Below are 17167 nucleotides of genomic sequence, written 5' to 3' on the forward strand. Positions count from 1 at the left end.
AAAGTCAAAGAGAGGTTTCAATTCTTTAAGAAATATATCTATCAATTTTTCTCCAAATAAACATATCGATTAATCCATCTCATCAAAATCTGTTAGGTCCAATAATTTCAATAGCCATTATTCCATTATCCCTATTAATTCCATCTTCCATCTTCAATAGTCCTGTTAAGTCCAGTAATTTCAGTGTCCAATCTTCCATTATCAGTATTCCATAATAATCTTGCTATCATAGCCATAGTCATATAATAAGAGTCTGATGGGAATTTCCTCTCTCCCAAATATTTTCTTGCCATCAATTCTGAATAAGTTGCTGAAATATTGTTGTAAAGTCATATCTCTGTTCTTCTTTTTTACAAAATGCACTGGTTCATCTCTTGACAGTTTTTCCATTGTCACATGGCTGCTGTTAGTTCCATAGATTTTCTCTATATCAAGCTCCATCACGTCATTCCAGTCCAGAAGATTATCCAAGCCATTGATAACTTTATCTCTAATATCTTCATTAATTTCTTCAGAGATAACGTTAAATTCCAAACAGTAGATTTTATTTCTAATATCCATAAATTCCAGATCTTTTTCCAATTCCACATTTGTTCCAATCTCCAGGGCTTGTATCTTCCCTTTATTTTTTCTTTTCTCATCTCTGATCTCATTCTCCTCTCTCACAGGATCCCCTATTTCTTTAAGCTCCTGCGTCATTTTGCTCAGTTCAATTTTCAGCTCCTTACTGCCCTGTCGCAGGGTTTGTTTCGTTATCTCAATCTCATCCATTATTTTCTGAAACATAATTACTTCCAGATTCTCAGCCACTTTCTTGATTGCCATTTTTTAAAACCACGAAAACAAAGCAAAACAAAAATAAAGAAGAACCACTTCTTATTTCAGCAACAATTGGGTTAATATTCCAGGCTTGATGACATCACAGTATAAACAGAGCAGCCTGCCTTATCTCTCTATGTTCAAGAATACAAAACAAATTTAGTTCCCAGCATCAAAACAGTTAGCGGCGTCGTGAAGAAGCAGATTCGTCAAAATAAAATAGACCAAAAAGAGAATAGTCCCAGACAATATAATGTTCCTCGGAATAGAAATCCCTCTTCTGTGTATATCTTTAGAATGCACTTCCAGGACAGCTTTTTGCAATAGAAACAGAGATAAGCTGTTAATTTCGTGAATAACAGAGAAGAGTTATAACTCACCCAGAAGCTCTTTAAAGCTGATTAAATTGACAAATCTCTTTTTGCTGCAACAATTTAAACCAAGTAAAAAAAATAATAGAAAGAAGGGTGCTTGCCTGTTAGTCTGTTTTTTCTTTGAAGAAAAGATAAACGTATCGCATTAAACAGATAGAGCTTGTTCGGAAGTCCGTCCGGCATTGCTGGCTGGACCTTTTCTCATAAATTAATGAAATCCAGTCCTCCCAACAAAAACAGGCTTTTGAGGTTGATCTCTACGTTTCTCCCTGCCCGAGAGAAATTTCATCAGTCAAAAAAAAAATGTTCTGACTGATTTATATCTGAATAAGCTTCTTTTGAGGCGGGAGCCCGTCTCAAAAGCAGGCACAAGCGAAGTCACCCTTCCCGGAAGTCCGCAACTGGCCTGATTTATGTGATGAGCAGTCCTCGCATCTTATGAGTACTGCATGGAACTGATGCCCTGCAAAAACATTTCTGACAACTTCCATGTGAAGGAGGCCCATGTAAGAACTGACCTTTAGGATAAGTCAACTGCAGGGTAATTGCTCATGGAATATTTCATAGAAATGCTCAGGAACTTGGTCTTTGGACCACTCTTGATCTAAGCATGGATATATCTAGTCCTCAGTACTCAAACCAGAGAAAAACCAAAGAAAAGGCTAGCATTTAGACATGTTCTCTTGTAAAAGGTCTAAATTACTAGTCTATCAGGCTATTGGAAGACTCCCTTATTTTTTCAATCTTCATAACCCTTTCTGGCCTAGCTTTGCTACCTTTTTCTTACAGGCCCTCAACATTAACCCTCATTGTAAAATGCTTAATTTTAAAACAGGGCAATTACAGTACAGCATTTAAAGTACAAAAGGAGCAATATAGGTATTTAAAGTAGAAAATTAAATGGTGATCAGGTGTTTGACTAATAATAAACATTTCACAATTTTTATATAAATGCACAATGATTCACTACTGGTGAGTGAAAAGAGAATAATTCATGTTTGTTTATATTAAATTTCTTAGAGACCTTTCTGAAAAAAGATCCAAGGGTCTTATAAAATTTTACAAAGCTTAAGACAAAGCAAGACAAAACAATTTATCCGTATAAAACTAAAACTCGCTACATCATAAAAATTAACAAAATTAACACTGATACAAAAATCAACAACTGGGAATTAATAAAACAGCTCATTTCAGTCTTTAAGTTGGATATATCCAGACTATCCTATGTGGAGCATTCAAAACATGCCTTATGTATTTTATTTTAGCCCCCTCCAATTTGAATGTACTTAAATTATCCCTGTTGACAGCACCAGTAGCAACCTAGCTGGATGGTAAGCATATGAGGCATGTGGTCATAATCTCTTGCTGACTTGTGCCTATTTTAGAGCAAACAAGACACAGTACGGCTGTTGTGCAAGACCAAAGTACTAGGCCCCAAGGTTATTGGGGGCAAACACTGAATTATTGGTGGTGGTGGTGGTGGTGGTGGTGGGGATAAAATTTAAGGAAGTCAAGAGTAGCAGCTGAATGAGAGGTAGGGAGAGAGATGAAGCAAAGCACAGGCATATAAATTTTTTTTGAGCTCTGGCTGGAATAAAGGTTTATTTATTTTTACTGCATGAAGAGCCTCCTGTATCTGCTATGTTGCTTTTAGTTGTTTTCTTTCATTACTAACATTGCAAAAGCGGTCCGTGCAGACTCTTAGAATCAGCCTCTCTGTGTTGCTGTGCATGCAAGTGAAAGATTGCACTACTAAGTGCCTTGGCATGAAAAGTCATATAATTTACAGTATCTTATTTCTGCACCAAAAAGTTAAGCTAGGGAAACAATTAATTAGTGTTTGCTAGGAATGTGCTGTGTAAATGTGAATGATATATGTGAGACACAAGTGAGAATTGCTTTTGGTATTCTTTAAAATCCTGAACAAAATAATACACTTGCACAATTATTGTTAGCCATCTTGCTAGTGATTTTTAAAGTAGGAATTTAGGCAGCATGCCGATACATACATTCAGCACATAATACTGGGTACTACCCATTAGGTTGCATCTGTTGTGCATTATCATATAAGACCCTTTCAAATGAATTGAGATTCCACAGTAAGAGTCTGATGGAGAGATGGTGAATTTGTGGCCCTTCAGATATTGTTGGATTCCCACTCCCATCATCCCTGATCATTGGCCATGCCGGCTGGGGCTGATGGGAGTGGGAACCAAACAACAACTGTAAAGCCACGGGCCCATCCATGCTCTAATAAATTAGTCCCACTATGTGTACATACTGTATATGTATTTTATTAACATACATAAAAAGAAAAACAACTATACAGGCATAAAAGGGGGTAAATCCAGTCATAGAGAAACTTAACACTGGAGAGGTATTGAACAAGATCTGTGTGTATCTCCCCATAAATGTCCACTTGAGAATGAAGGCTGATGGTTTTGATCAGAAGTATTAACTGAATAAATGGAAACCATGTAAGAGCAAATTTGTCTTTTTTTGCCACATCCTTGTGCTTTTTTGCTTTTTGAAGTTAATTCCCCTGCCAAATCAATGGGCCGAAGTGAGCCATACCAAGAGTCCAAAGAAAGACCATCCAGAGTATGCCATTTATGAACAATTTCAAGGTGTATATATGTACATTTAAAACCATGTAAAATATTAGAAACTGTTCTAGGGCAAGTCTGCAAATTGGGGGCGAAAATAACTACGTTGATAAAATGGCAATAGCCAGAAAGGCAGCGGTTTTCATTTTTTAAAATCAATTTAACATTAGTACTACACATTTTTTGCATAAATATTGTATATTGTGTGTATATTTTAATATTGTTTTTAAAATTAATACTAAATATTAATATTTTAATAAGAGCTAATTAAAAGAAAGATTAAAAAATAATGCCCACCAAAAAAGCAATATTCAAGTTATGTTGGTGGGGATAAGTTCACCTGCCTGATATATCACTGCACTCACCAAAGCCACACTTTTAAAAAAAATATCGTAAAGTAGCACTAAAGTGATCTACAGCTGTGGAGATAGTGCTGCTGTTCTACCAGCACTAAATGGCTGCCATGGACAGCAAAAAAAGTGGTGACGGTGCTCCTCACCGGTGACTACTGTCATAAGAAAAGCAGCAACAGCAGCAATAGCGATAATAATATATGATGAGAGGGTTTGACTAAGAAATGGCCCAAGGCATTTTAATACCTGAGGCAGAAAATCCAAATAGTGACCTTCAGTGAAGGTAAACATATATCAATGAATAAAGTGATTGACAGGGGAAAGGACATTATTCCCACCTGACTTTATGTTAACAATAGCATCAGGGCAGATGACCTGAACAATAGAATCATTTGAGAAAATACCCAGCTGAAAAGCTATTCCTTCACATGCTTTAAAACACACGTTTTGCCCAGCCTTCCTTTACTGATATCACCGTTAAATGTAGGTGATGACACATCGCTCTCAAGGACAGGACAGTATGAAGTTTTCATCTTCTCCCATCTGTCTGTCTGTCAGTCAGCCATGTTTAGATGTCAGAAAAGCTTGATCTCTCTCACCCTTTTTAGCCTTTTTTTCATTAAAGAAGGTGCTCTGGAGCACAGGTTTACACAGAGCTGCATTAAGAAGGCTTAGTTGCCTGAAAAAGAATCAGAGTAGTCCCTGGGTGGTAATATATGAAGTCTTTTCATAGGTCAAACTGACACAAGTTGAATGTGAGAGGCATGAGTAACCTTTCACACATTCCTTCAAGTGTATTAATACACTGTCAGTGAAGTAGCTTATCTGGGACCCAGATGGCAGCATGCAACTGTTCCGCTTCAGGGTTTGGGGAAGATGAGGGTACTGTTTTCTGCAGTTACAGTAACAGGTGAAGGGTGGGCTAGGTGAATCTGTGCAGGAAGGAGCAGAAAACTGGGTCCCTTTGTTCTTCATAAAGAGACAGCAGAGCCCCACTCTTTGAAACATACGCAGCGCCTGGCTTACCAGCTCCAAAGATTGCTTCTGACTGGGTTGAAGCAGCTGCAGTTCTCTGACTATGGTCATGCAGAGAGTTAGAACCACAGCTCCTCAAGGGTCCAGAATTTGATTCCCATGGTAAATGAAAACAAAACAAAGCTGTGAAGCATTCTGGTCAACTAAATTTAGGCACTGGTAAAAGGAATAAACATGCAACAAGCTTCTTTAGAAATCAATCCTGGTGCATTGATATAATCAGCAAAATCAAGTGGCAAATGGACCTGGATTGCACCATTTTAGACTACAAATGGAGATTTTGTGTTTGTATATATTTGAGCAAGGCCAGGGCTGCATTCAGGAACTTAGAAAGGGTTCCTGATAGAAGGAGCTGGAGCTTAAACCGCACAAGGTTCTGCTCCATTCAGCATCCAAAGGCTCAAGACGACTCCTAATATTTATACTAGGTCTGGCCAATACAAAAGCTTCAAGCTAGAGTGGAACAGAAATCATGGAAGACGAGCATGCAGAGGATTGGTTAAGAGGACAAATAAAAACAGGGAAACGGTTAAAAATAAATCCTTTTAAGCTGCTGTGAACTAAGAAAAACAACTTCCATATTTCCTTAATAGTCCTCCTTTTAGTATATATTGTTGTGTGCCACCCTAATCTCTGAATGGTGCGAGACTTCTGAATGGTACACTTACCCAGGGTTTGGTTTCCTTGGAAAAAAGGTCAGTGGAGACTATGGTGTGTTATAGGATATATGGTTTTTATTTACACACATTCCAATCTGAGCTTAAGATGAAGGGTTCATAGCATTATCAGTCCATCAGATCTTGCTCCCCATTGCCCATAGTTTTGGGGGTCCAGGGAGCAAGCAAGCCTCTCCATCTGTGTCCAGTTCCCAACTTCTCCTAGAATAACAACATACAAGCCTCTCCTTGTCTCCAGGATTGGAGGAGGGGAGGGCCTCTTTCCTGAAAAGAGTTCCAATAGCAACAGGATCTCTCTGGCTCTAAATATATTCACCTGTTAATGGGCATTTGACAAACCCATTAGCTTACCTGGCCACTCTATCAGATTAACAAAGGAGATTAGTCTGACCAGGCATCTTCCTTTGCAGGTTGTATCTATTACAGGAATACAGTTATAAACTAGAAGGGTCTCACAAATATCATCCAAACCCACCCCCACAATTCTATAACAATACTTTGAAGCTGGAGTTTGATCTAAACATTTTCCAGTGTGTTGGTTTTTTAATGAGATTTGTCTCTGTCTGTAAAACATAAAAGTTTTTGTACCTGGAATCCAATTTCATTGGCCTCAGAGAAAGCCCAGAAAAAGTTAGAAATAATTTTAAATAGAATTCATATAAATTAAGTTTTTCCAAAGTAATTGTCACAAATTGTCCAGTGTTTCAGTTGTACTTCATATTCTAACTGGGTTCTTTTGCACTCCCCCCTTCAGACTACATTTTTAAGGCTCTGGAGAGAGCTCATTAACATAAGTCTAATAGTACCGTATTGTATGCGAAATTCCTCACTATATCACTGTAAAGTAGGGGTGTGCACCAACCACAAGATTCAGTTTAACGACGTCTGACCTAAGAAAGCCAAGGGCACATTTGCTCATATGTGGTGGGATTCTTGTCAAGTTAAAGATTATTGGAGGTAAATTAATTTAAGTATCAAATAGATTGCAGACTGTGAATTGCAATTAAACCCTTTAGCAATGCTTTGGGTTATATAAAACTTTAGGTATGGAAAGACTCTTGTATTCTGGTCACACATGTTAATTGCAGTACAGTCTTTTGATAAAGACATGGAGAACTGATAGCTTACCAGTGGAAGAGGAAGATCTGGGATGAAATGGTCATGAATAAGATCATGACAAATAAACAACTATGGGATGGAAGAATCCACCAATAGAAATGATGGTAATGAAACTGGACACTGTTTATTTTGTATTGGACTCAATATCAAATGAGTGAATCTTTTATTATGGATGTTTTAAGTTTGACATACATAACTGTATATATAGGTTCAGACTCAGTGGTTTGGAAAACTGCCTGCTTTGGTCCAAAGCCCTTCGGAGGCTGCTGAATTTGGCTCATGGCCTGAAGTGAAATCCATTTCAGAAAAATAAGGTTTTGAGCCTCCACTATTATAGGAGGAAATACCTATAACTTTCTTCCTTTTTGACAAAATTGATTGCAATTTGCAAGCATAGTAGCCCATCTAGAGTGGATAATTAAGGGACAATATAAAGGCAAATAGATCCAAGTACTTTGGTGCTCAATACCTTTATCATTTGCTTTTTTTAAAAAAAATAACTTTTTTGGCAGAATTGGATGAAATTTGCAGGCAATGTAGTACTTTCTGAGGGTATGAATCCTGCCAATCAGCAGCCACTGATTGGCTTCCCGGTGCAGAGACCTGGTGTGAATCACAGCAGGGCCAAAGCCAATAGAAGACAGGAAAAGGGTTCTTCCTCTCTCAGCACCACAAGGCAGTGCAGAAAGCAGGGGTCCTGCATACAATATTGTTATGAGCATGGGGTTTGGGATGGATGATTCCTGTGGGTCCCCTTTCCAGCCTCTGATTTGGAATCCTGTGCCTTGGAATGAGAAACTCTCTGCTGGTCAAATGAGTCTTTTGTTAACCAAATAGATTGGCCAGGTAAGATAATGGGCCGATCAGTTGCCTAGCAATAGCGAATGGGCCAGAGAGACCCTTTTGTCATTTAAACTCTTCAGGAGAGGATTCCCCCCCTCCTAGAGGCTGGTAGTTTTGGGTTGTGTCTAGAGAATTGCTGGGAACTGGAAGGCAGGCAGAGAGACTGACTCTCTGCACCATGGCCTTTGGGGTGCCTCCTGCAACCCAGATGGAAAAGCTGGATATTGGACTGCTGATGCATTGAACCCCTCCATCCTTGAGCTCAGGTTGGAATGTGTGTAAATAAATAAACCATATTTCATAAAGACACCGCAGTCTCCGCTGACCTTCTTCCCAAAGGAAACCAAACCCTGGAGGAGTGCAGGGACCCCCAAAATCTCATTGCTCGGAGATTGGGGGAGGCGCGCAACAGTATTATATAAAAGCAGTATTTTACTTTTTTAAAAAGAATTGTCTTATTTCATTTGTATACAAGCATTAAGAGCTGGCAGAGTAAGCAGGCAGTTGCAGCATTATATGGGTAGGTGAGAGGAAAGGGCGGGATTTGCAGGGAAAGTAGGATAAAGTTCCTTGGCTTCATTTTATAGCATCCAGTTTGTAAGGGTAGTGTGGATCCAATTTCAACATTTCCAGTATAGGGTATTGTTGTCAAGAAGTGCATTTCATCTTTGACATTTGGAAATAGCTTCAGTGTACCCACATTTAGCAAGGCTGTTTATGAAATTTGTTTTAAGATTATTGTTGTAGTACAATGCCAAGTAGCAGCATTATTTTTCCAATGGCAGCTTTCTTAGTACAGAACCAGAATCTTTGGGTTACAAGAGAAGTTACTCTGACATTTGGAGCACTTACAGTCCAGGTGTGTGTGTAAGAGAGAGGGGGGAGGGAGAAATAAAGATGTTAAGAAATAATTATAAATAAAAACTATGACTGATAAAATAAAAATCACTTGAGACAGACTAAAAGAGTAGTACTTATTCAAGCAAAATCACTTAGACCTGGAACCATTCTTGGGGCAGGGAGAGGAACTCTAACGAAGAAGAAGAACCAACTCTTAGACTCAAAAAGCAAATAGCAAGATTAAATCAAAAGGAGTAAATGAAAAAGGGTAGTGAAGATTGGGAAGAAATGACAGGTAACTAAGGGACTGGATGTATAATGACTGGAATGAGGTAAGCTAAACTGGTTTAGTATCAGAACACACGGGCAAAATAAAAACCTCCAACTAGCCCCACCAGAATTCTCTTAATGTTACTGCTCCTAAGCAGAGCATGGAAGTAATTACTTATAAAAAATGAATTACTTGTAATTTATTACTTTTTTGAGGAATGAGTGGGTAATTCCTTTACATTTTGATAGAAAGAGGAGTAATTTTATTACTTTTGAGGAGTAATTGTAATGTTTCCAGCATTACGTTTGAGCATTACGGGGGGGGGAGAGTGGAAGTCTTCTGCTCCCCTGATTCATGGATGAAAATCATGTGCCTCAAACTGGGCTTCTGTGCATCTTTGTTCTTTTCTTGTGCTCTGTGGGTGGGTAGCAGTCGATGAAGGAGGAGGCGGACAGCAAGACAGGGTGGAGTAGAGTAAACAATTGTTAAAAAAATGAACAGTGGTGGAGAAGAATGGAGTGGAGAAGGAAAGGAGCTTGAAGGCAAGAACATGGATAAAGGAGGAGAAGGAGGCAGCAGTCAAATGGAGATAAAGAACTGTGGAAGTGAGATTATGTGTGTATGTGTGTGTTAATACTGTGTTTCCACTTGGCATACAAAGTGGCCTCTGCCACCCTCCCTGGTTACTTTGCTGCATTTGCAGTGGGTTTTTTTTTTTTTTTGCACTCTAGGGAAAATGTTTGCTTAGGTGGGTGTGCCTTGGTGGCAGGGCAGGTTTCGGGAGGTAGTTGAGTGAGAGAGATGCTTGCTGGCTGAGAGTGTGTGGGTGTGGGGGGTTGCACTTGGTTTGATGTGCAAATACCTGAGCAATGGCCTCTGCCTCCCTCCACGCCTCCCTTACCAGGAGAGAGACCACCACTGTTATCTTATCGATAAAAAGAATTATTCTAGTACCTCTGTGTCTGTTTATGTTGTTTTAGGTGACTTAGGTGTGCAGCAGTCAAGGCCAGCACTTAAGTATAATTGTAGTAATTACTTTTGAGTAACGGTAAAGCAATCAATTCCTTTCAGAACAATGGTAATGGTAATTTATTCCTTTTTTGGGCCCATGTAACAGTAATTGTAATTTATTCATTTTTAAAAAATAATCTTCCAAGTTCTACTCCTAAGAGACAGAACTAGCAAATAGAAAAAACATGTGGAGATCAAAGCTATTTATTTACTACAACGTTCCTTCCCCAAAGCACTGTGATCGGAGAGCCCTTCATTACAAAATTCAAAATATCTTTGATTACAAAATAGACGTGTCTGTCACAAAGGAGTTCTCCATCCTTCCTATCCTCACGCTAGCATTTTCCTTATATGGTAAGCTTATGAGACATAAGAAGAAATGGGGTTGCTCTAATAGTGAGAAGTGATGTAGCAAAAGCAATTAGGAGCTATAACGCAAGGTCTGAGCGAACGGTATCAATAAGATTAAACGGGAAACCTATTAACATAACCATCATCCAAAGTTATGCTCCAATGGCAAGCACAGAAGAAGAGGAATTGGAGAGATTTTATGCAGAAGTACAGGAAGAAATTGATCACACACCAAAATGAGATGTGCTAATAATCATGGGGGACTGGAGTGCAAAAGTAGGGAACAGAGAAGAACTAGAAATTGTTGGGAAATGGGGCTTAGGAGATAGAAATGAAGCACGAGAGAAACTTATTGAATTCTTTGAAGCTAATACTTTGTTCTTTGCAAACATTTTTTGAGCAACCGAAAAAACTTGGACATCATCGAATGGTCAATATAGGAATCAAACCGATTGTATAATTGGAAGCAGAAGATGGAGAAGTTCCATACTTTCTGTGAAAACAAGACCAGGAGCAGACTGCAGTACAGATCATGAACTGGTCATATCAAAAATAAGAGTAAAGCTAAAGAAGTACAACAAAACAATCATAATGCCAAAATACAATTTAAATAAATTAATAACATCCCAGAAGAATATAAAGATCAAATAAGGAACAGATTTGAGGCTTTAAACTTAGTTGATAGACAACCAGAACAACTATGGAGTGAAGATAGAGACATTATCAGGGGAAAATGCAAAAAGACAATACCTCTAGTTAAAAAGAGACAAAGACCTCAATGGATGACTCATGAAACTCGTAAAATGGTTAAAGAGAGAAGGAAAATAAAAGCAAAAGGAGATAGAAACATGGTCAGAACCCTAAATGCAATAATACAGCAACTAGTACGTAGGGACAAAGAGAACTATTACAATAGTTATTGTATAGAAGTAGAAGAGGACACCAAAAAAGGTAGAAGAAGAGCCTTATTCTAAAAGATTAGAGAAATTACAGGGAAATTTAAACCAGGAGAAGGGATGCTGAATAATCAACAGGGGAACATACTGACTGACCGAGATGAAATAAAAGGAAGATGGAAGCAATACACTGAAGAACTATATAAAAGAGATGCAAGGATGACAGATTCATTCACGGAGGAACTGTATGATGAAGAACCAGAAATCTTAGAATGTGAGGTGAAAGCTGCTCTTAAAATACTTGGAAGAAACAAATCACCAGGAACAGATGGCATACCAATGGTGTTGCTACAAGTTACTGAGGCTGAATCTGTCCAAATTTTGAGAAAAATTTGTCAACAAATATGGAGAACTAAACAATGGCCCACAGACTGGAAGTGTTCAATATACATACCAATTCTAAAGAAAGGGATCCCAGGGAATGCCATAATTATCGAACTATTGCCTTAATATCCCATGCAAGTAAAGTAATGCTCAAGATTCTACAACAAAGGCTCTTACCATATATGGAGCAAGAAAAGTCAGATGTTCAAGCTGGATTTTGAAAGGGAAGAGGCACCAGAGATGGTATCACAAACATACGTTGGATAATAGAATGGACCAAGGAATTTCAGAAGAAAATCATCCTGTGCTGTTTACAGGAATACCCTGCTAGATGGACCTTCACTTTAAGGACACTCGCGAGTACGGACATACTTACAGTAGCACCATTCCTGTTTACGTATGCTTGCTTCGCAAGAACGGACACTTAACCTTTGGTTGTGGCCTGTTCTTTTGGTGCGTAGGGGGTGGAAAGAGACGTGATCGCGTGATCGCAAATCAGCTGGGAGGCGCGATCGCGATCAGCTGAGAGGCGCAGCGGCACAGCAGCAGAGGCTTTAGCGTGGGGCTTTGAGGCTCCGCGTGAAGGAGAGGTGGCACAGTGGCAGCACAAGTGAAAAAAGGTAGTGCTTCACTTTAAGTACATTTTCGGTTTACATACTCGCTCTGGACCCATTGCGTACATTAATGTGGGGTATTCCTGTATAGATTACAGGAAAGCCTTTGATTGTGTAGATCATGAAAAACAATGGAATACTTTAAAAGAAATGGGGGTGCCACAGCATCTGATTCTCCTGTTGTGCAATTTATACTCTGGACAAGAGGCTATTGTAAGGACAGAATATGGAGAAACTGATTGGTTCCCAGTCAGAAAGAGTGAGACATGCGTGTTTTATCACCCTGTTTGTTTAATCTATACACAGAACATATCATATGGAAAGTGGGATTGGACCAAGATGAAGGAGGAAAGCACAAAAGCAGGACTACAGCTGAATTTCAAGAAGACTAAAGTAATGACAACAGAACATTTACGTAACTTTAAAGTTGGCAAGGAAGACATTGAACTTGTCAAGGATTATCAATACCTTGGCACAATCATTAATCAAAATGGAGACAATAGTCAAGAAATTAGAAGAAGGTTAGGACTGGGGAGGGCAGCTATGAGAAAGCTAGAAAAGGTCCTCAAATGCAAAGATGTATTACTAAACACTAAAGTCAGGATCGTTCAGACCATGGTATTTCCGGTCTTTGTATGGATGTGAAAGTTGGACAGTGAAAAAAGTGGGTAAGAGAAGAATCAACTCATTTGAAATGTGGTGTTGGAGGAGAGCTTTGTGCATACCATGGACCATGAAAAAGACAAATAACTGTATGTTAGAACAACTTAAAATAGAATTATCATTAGAAGCCAAAATGATGAAACTGCGGTTATCATACTTTGGGCACAAAATGAGAAGACATGATTCACTAGAAAAGACAATAATGCCTGGAAAAACAGAAGAGAGTAGAAAAAGAAGACCAAACGAGATGGATTGATTTCTTAAAGGAAACCACAGACCTAAACTTACAAAATCTGAACAGGGTGGTTTATAAAAGATGTTATTGAAGGTTGCTGATTCATAGGGTCGCCAGTAATCTACTTGAAGGCACATAACAATAACAAATGAGACATTAGTTTTTGGTTTTAGCAGACACTTGTCTGCAGCCTTTTTAAAATGTCTGAATCACAAAGGCACCACCAAGCACTTTGGAAGTCCTACATCAGTTCAGGGTAACTTGGATAGATCCCACTTCATCTTGAAGTGGCCCACTTCTTTTGGGATTCAACCAAATCCACTGCACAACCATACTTTGATGTATTCAGTTCTGTGGCTATCAGAATGAAAATTCATTTATAATTGGATATATAGTTTACTGTAGACAGAATGCCATATATTTAAATATATTAAGACTATATGTGTGTTACCTTGGCGGTTTACCTCTAGGATTGTAGTACTTCTTGAGATACATAACAGAATCCAAGTCAAATCCATTTGGAAAGATACTGCATACTATTTTTTTCTTGAATTTTGATTTCTAATGTGTAAGTCAACAGTTCCCAAACTATGGTCTATGGACCACCAATGGTCCACAAGTTTCATTCAAGTGGTTCGTGGTGTGTCTGTGGATTAGCAGCTGAAGACAGGAGACAGGACAGGCACAATCATCACATTAAATATTCACATTGATTATAAGTATTTTTATGGCATATTTTATTTCTTAATATTGTATTTTATTGTATTACCATTTGAATTCTATGGAATACAATAAAATAGAATACATATGAAAAAGAAGCAAAATATACGCTTAAATATCATATAGCATCCAGCACAGCACATTACAATTACTATAACAGGCAGAAGACTCATTAAATGGTCTGTCAAGACCCTCAGCAATTTTCAAGTGGTCCATGTGGGGAAAAGTGTGGGAACCACTGGTGTAGGCTAAAGGAATCCTATTATAGCATATTGAAGGGAAAAATTTACTTGAAGATAAAAGCCTGTTCTAGGAATTGCATTGAGCAGCCATACTAGTTTTCAAACCCCAATTTCAAGAACATCATCTGTCAAACAAACAACAATGAGCATTGTTTTCTAAACCTTTCCCTTGAAAATGGAAATGGACTGCCTTCAAGTCGATCCCGACTTATGGCTACCCTATGAATAGGGTTTTCATGGTAAGCAGTATTCAGAAGGGGTTTACCATTGCCTCCCTCTGAGGCTAGTCCACCCCAGCTGGCTAGGGCCTGCTCAGCTTGCCACAGCTGCACAAGCCATCCCCTTCCTTGTCCGCAACTGCCAGCTGGGGGTCAACTGGGCTGCTTGGGACTATGCAGCTTGCCCACGGCTGCACAGGTGGCAAGGCATGTAACCCCTGAGCCACTCACTGTGGGGGTGATCTTTAGCTGGCCCTTTACACCCAGGAGACACGAGTGGGGATTTGAACTCACAGACTCTGGACTCCCAGCCAGGCTCTCCTCCCCACTGTGCTATGTTATACCAAGGTAGCTAGCATGGTGCCATCCAAATGTTGCTAGCTCCAACTCCCATCAGCCTAAGCCGGCATAGCCAATGGTCAGGGATGATAGGAGTAGTAGCCCAGCAACATCTGGGGGTCATCACTTTGGCTACTTCTGTTATACACCACTTACTAGTTCAAGAAAAGCATTGCTGTCTTAGTTAACTTCAACTGATTGGCAGAAAAGTTATTGCCTATGAACATTTTTTGTAACAGTTTAAGTTTTAATGAAGTCAGCAAGGTTCTATGTATCTTCATAACTCACCCAACAACAACGTTGTCTTTTTACCATTTATTCTGACCTAATTAAAATGAATGAAAATTCATGTATAATTTGATATATTGTTTTAGTCACTGTTCTGTTAGCAATTTATTCTATTGCCCCTTATCTTTTATGGATTGGTAGAGTCTGTTCCACTAGATTTTGGGTCCACAATTCTAGTCCTCCAGATAAATGGGCAAAGTGACATGGGTGTAAAAATTAAAGCTCTATTTGGAATATATTGGCAAGAAAAATTCTTACTTAAAATTAAGATTTAAGATTCATAAATCAAACTTCCATAGGAACAAGATATTGCTATCTATCTTCTACACATTGGTACAGGTCAGTTTTCTTTTAATAGTTTCACTCATATAAATTGTTTTTTTAAAAAGCTATATGTGGATATCTTTGTGTCTGCTTCACAGACTATGTTTTAATAAATATAATTAAAGCAGTCCCAATGATTCTTAGATATTTTTACAGCCTCTTTGACCACTGAAATTGCTGCCAGTTATATCTCTTATTATGCAGTTCTTCACACATTACCTTTGTCCATATCACTGCATGCCTGAAAATGAACTGGATTGTTTGAGTGTAGATCAAAGTGCCTTGTGCAAACCCGCCTACTACTATGATTTTGACCAATGTCCAGGAATATCCATGTTTGCCAGGTACATAAATTATGTTATCCATTAGAATGTGCTAAATGGGGAGAAATGGGACTGCTTATATTAGTGCAAAAGTATCTCTTCCATTCCAACTACATGGCATTATAAATAATCTACAACGTATGGAAAGTGTTAGAGAAGCATTGAACATTCTGCCTTTCTTTCACAGGGCTGGAAAAGATACTGGGGTGGGGAAGGGAGAGTGCCACACCAGAATTGACATGGTTGATCTCATTTTTAAAAATGCCAATTATTTTGACAATAGAACATTTTGTGGCTACTTAACTGTTGTGTTAACTGTTCAGTGAGAAAACACCAAATGCAGCTGATATTTGCAAAATGGAATATTGCTTTCATATGTTTTTACACCTAATTCTGTTCCATTTCTGCATAAAGGAGCAATCTTAACCCTGGCTACTGACCAGCATGGCTTTAAAGAGCAGCGGGGCTGCAACTACATCCGCTGCCCTGCCACACACAGAGGTGGCACAGTGATTTGGCCTGGCTCAGGCCTGATGCCATCATGTGACTGCAGTGGGACTGGCTCAGGATCCAGTGGCTCCTGGGCTGCTTCAGCCCATGCCCATGTCCAGAACTCCCCAAAATGGGGTCCTCTGTTATCACGGCACTTCTGCCCACACACATGTTCAGTGAGTAGAAGGGAAAGCTCTGTGTCAGTGGAATAAAGCTCCATTCTATTGGCCAGCAGGAGGCCATCTTAGCTGGCACAGATTGGTGAAGAGACACCTCAGCCCAATCCAACCATCCCCCCAAGCCTGGTACAAGGGTGTGATGGGGATAGATTGCTCTGCTGATCTGTGAGTTTTTTAATCCTCTCAAAATACATATTTAAGTATGCATCTAAATGTGCATTTTCTCTCACAATAAGTATTTAATGCATATTTTGGTATGTTTAAACCACTGAGAACCACCTCACAACATTTCAAGAATGTAGACAACAAAGTTCTGATCCACACATTAGTTCAAGAGGAACAGATCAGATTATTTCAAATAGGAATTCAAAAAGACTGACTTCCTCAAGCATCCCCACAAAATGGCCTCTGTAATGACAACTTTTCCCCCTCAGCTATTAGGGGGCAATATAAAAAACTGAGGCTAGCTGGGTTTTGGTTTCACCCTCTTACCTTGACAAATCCCCCAAATAATAAAACTATTATTACAGATGAGTTCAAGGTTTTGTTTTGTTTTTAAATAGAATGTGTTCAATTTTGCCCTGTTTGTATAATTGTTTAAAACACGCCTGACATCATCTGAGTGGCATATTCCACAATCCTTGGAATGTGTATCCTCCTGGCTTCATGTTACGTTCCTGAAGATAACAAATCTTCAGCCTGATGAAGTTATAGCCTCTTTCTCCTGCCATCCCCCTCCTGAAAACCATGAAAATTAAGAGGTACATTTCTGAACAGGTGTGAAAATATTTTGTCCCCCTTTGGAAAGACACTAAGCAAATAGAAGTTAAATGCTCTTTGTTCATCTGCTCTCTATTGAGTCTTTGTGAGTGTACTTGTTTTGTTTCCTACTATCCTCTTGGCCACTAAGTACATAATGAATATACATTTTCCTTGTATCAGGCTACACTA

General features: G+C 38.9%; 1 protein-coding gene across 3 annotated transcripts in view; it reads right to left on the reverse strand.

Moving 5' to 3' along the window:
• Positions 1-17167, reverse strand: part of LOC133390792 (uncharacterized) — a 20358-nt gene continuing 3191 nt past the window's right edge. The window contains exons 1-2 of one of the 3 annotated variants that reach the window (XM_061640167.1): positions 6993-7011; positions 1-1133 (exon numbers count right to left, since the gene is read on the reverse strand). In XM_061640167.1, coding sequence (XP_061496151.1) covers positions 202-825 — 624 coding nt within the window. In that variant the 5' untranslated portion in view covers positions 826-1133; positions 6993-7011 and the 3' untranslated portion in view covers positions 1-201. Of the gene's footprint in view, positions 1134-1300; positions 1463-6992; positions 7012-17167 lie in introns of those variants that run through there. The other 2 variants (XM_061640166.1, XR_009764472.1) reach the window with 2 other exon arrangements.

The sequence above is a fragment of the Rhineura floridana genome, chromosome 8 (assembly GCF_030035675.1).
Source record: "Rhineura floridana isolate rRhiFlo1 chromosome 8, rRhiFlo1.hap2, whole genome shotgun sequence".
Taxonomy (NCBI): domain Eukaryota; kingdom Metazoa; phylum Chordata; class Lepidosauria; order Squamata; family Rhineuridae; genus Rhineura; species Rhineura floridana.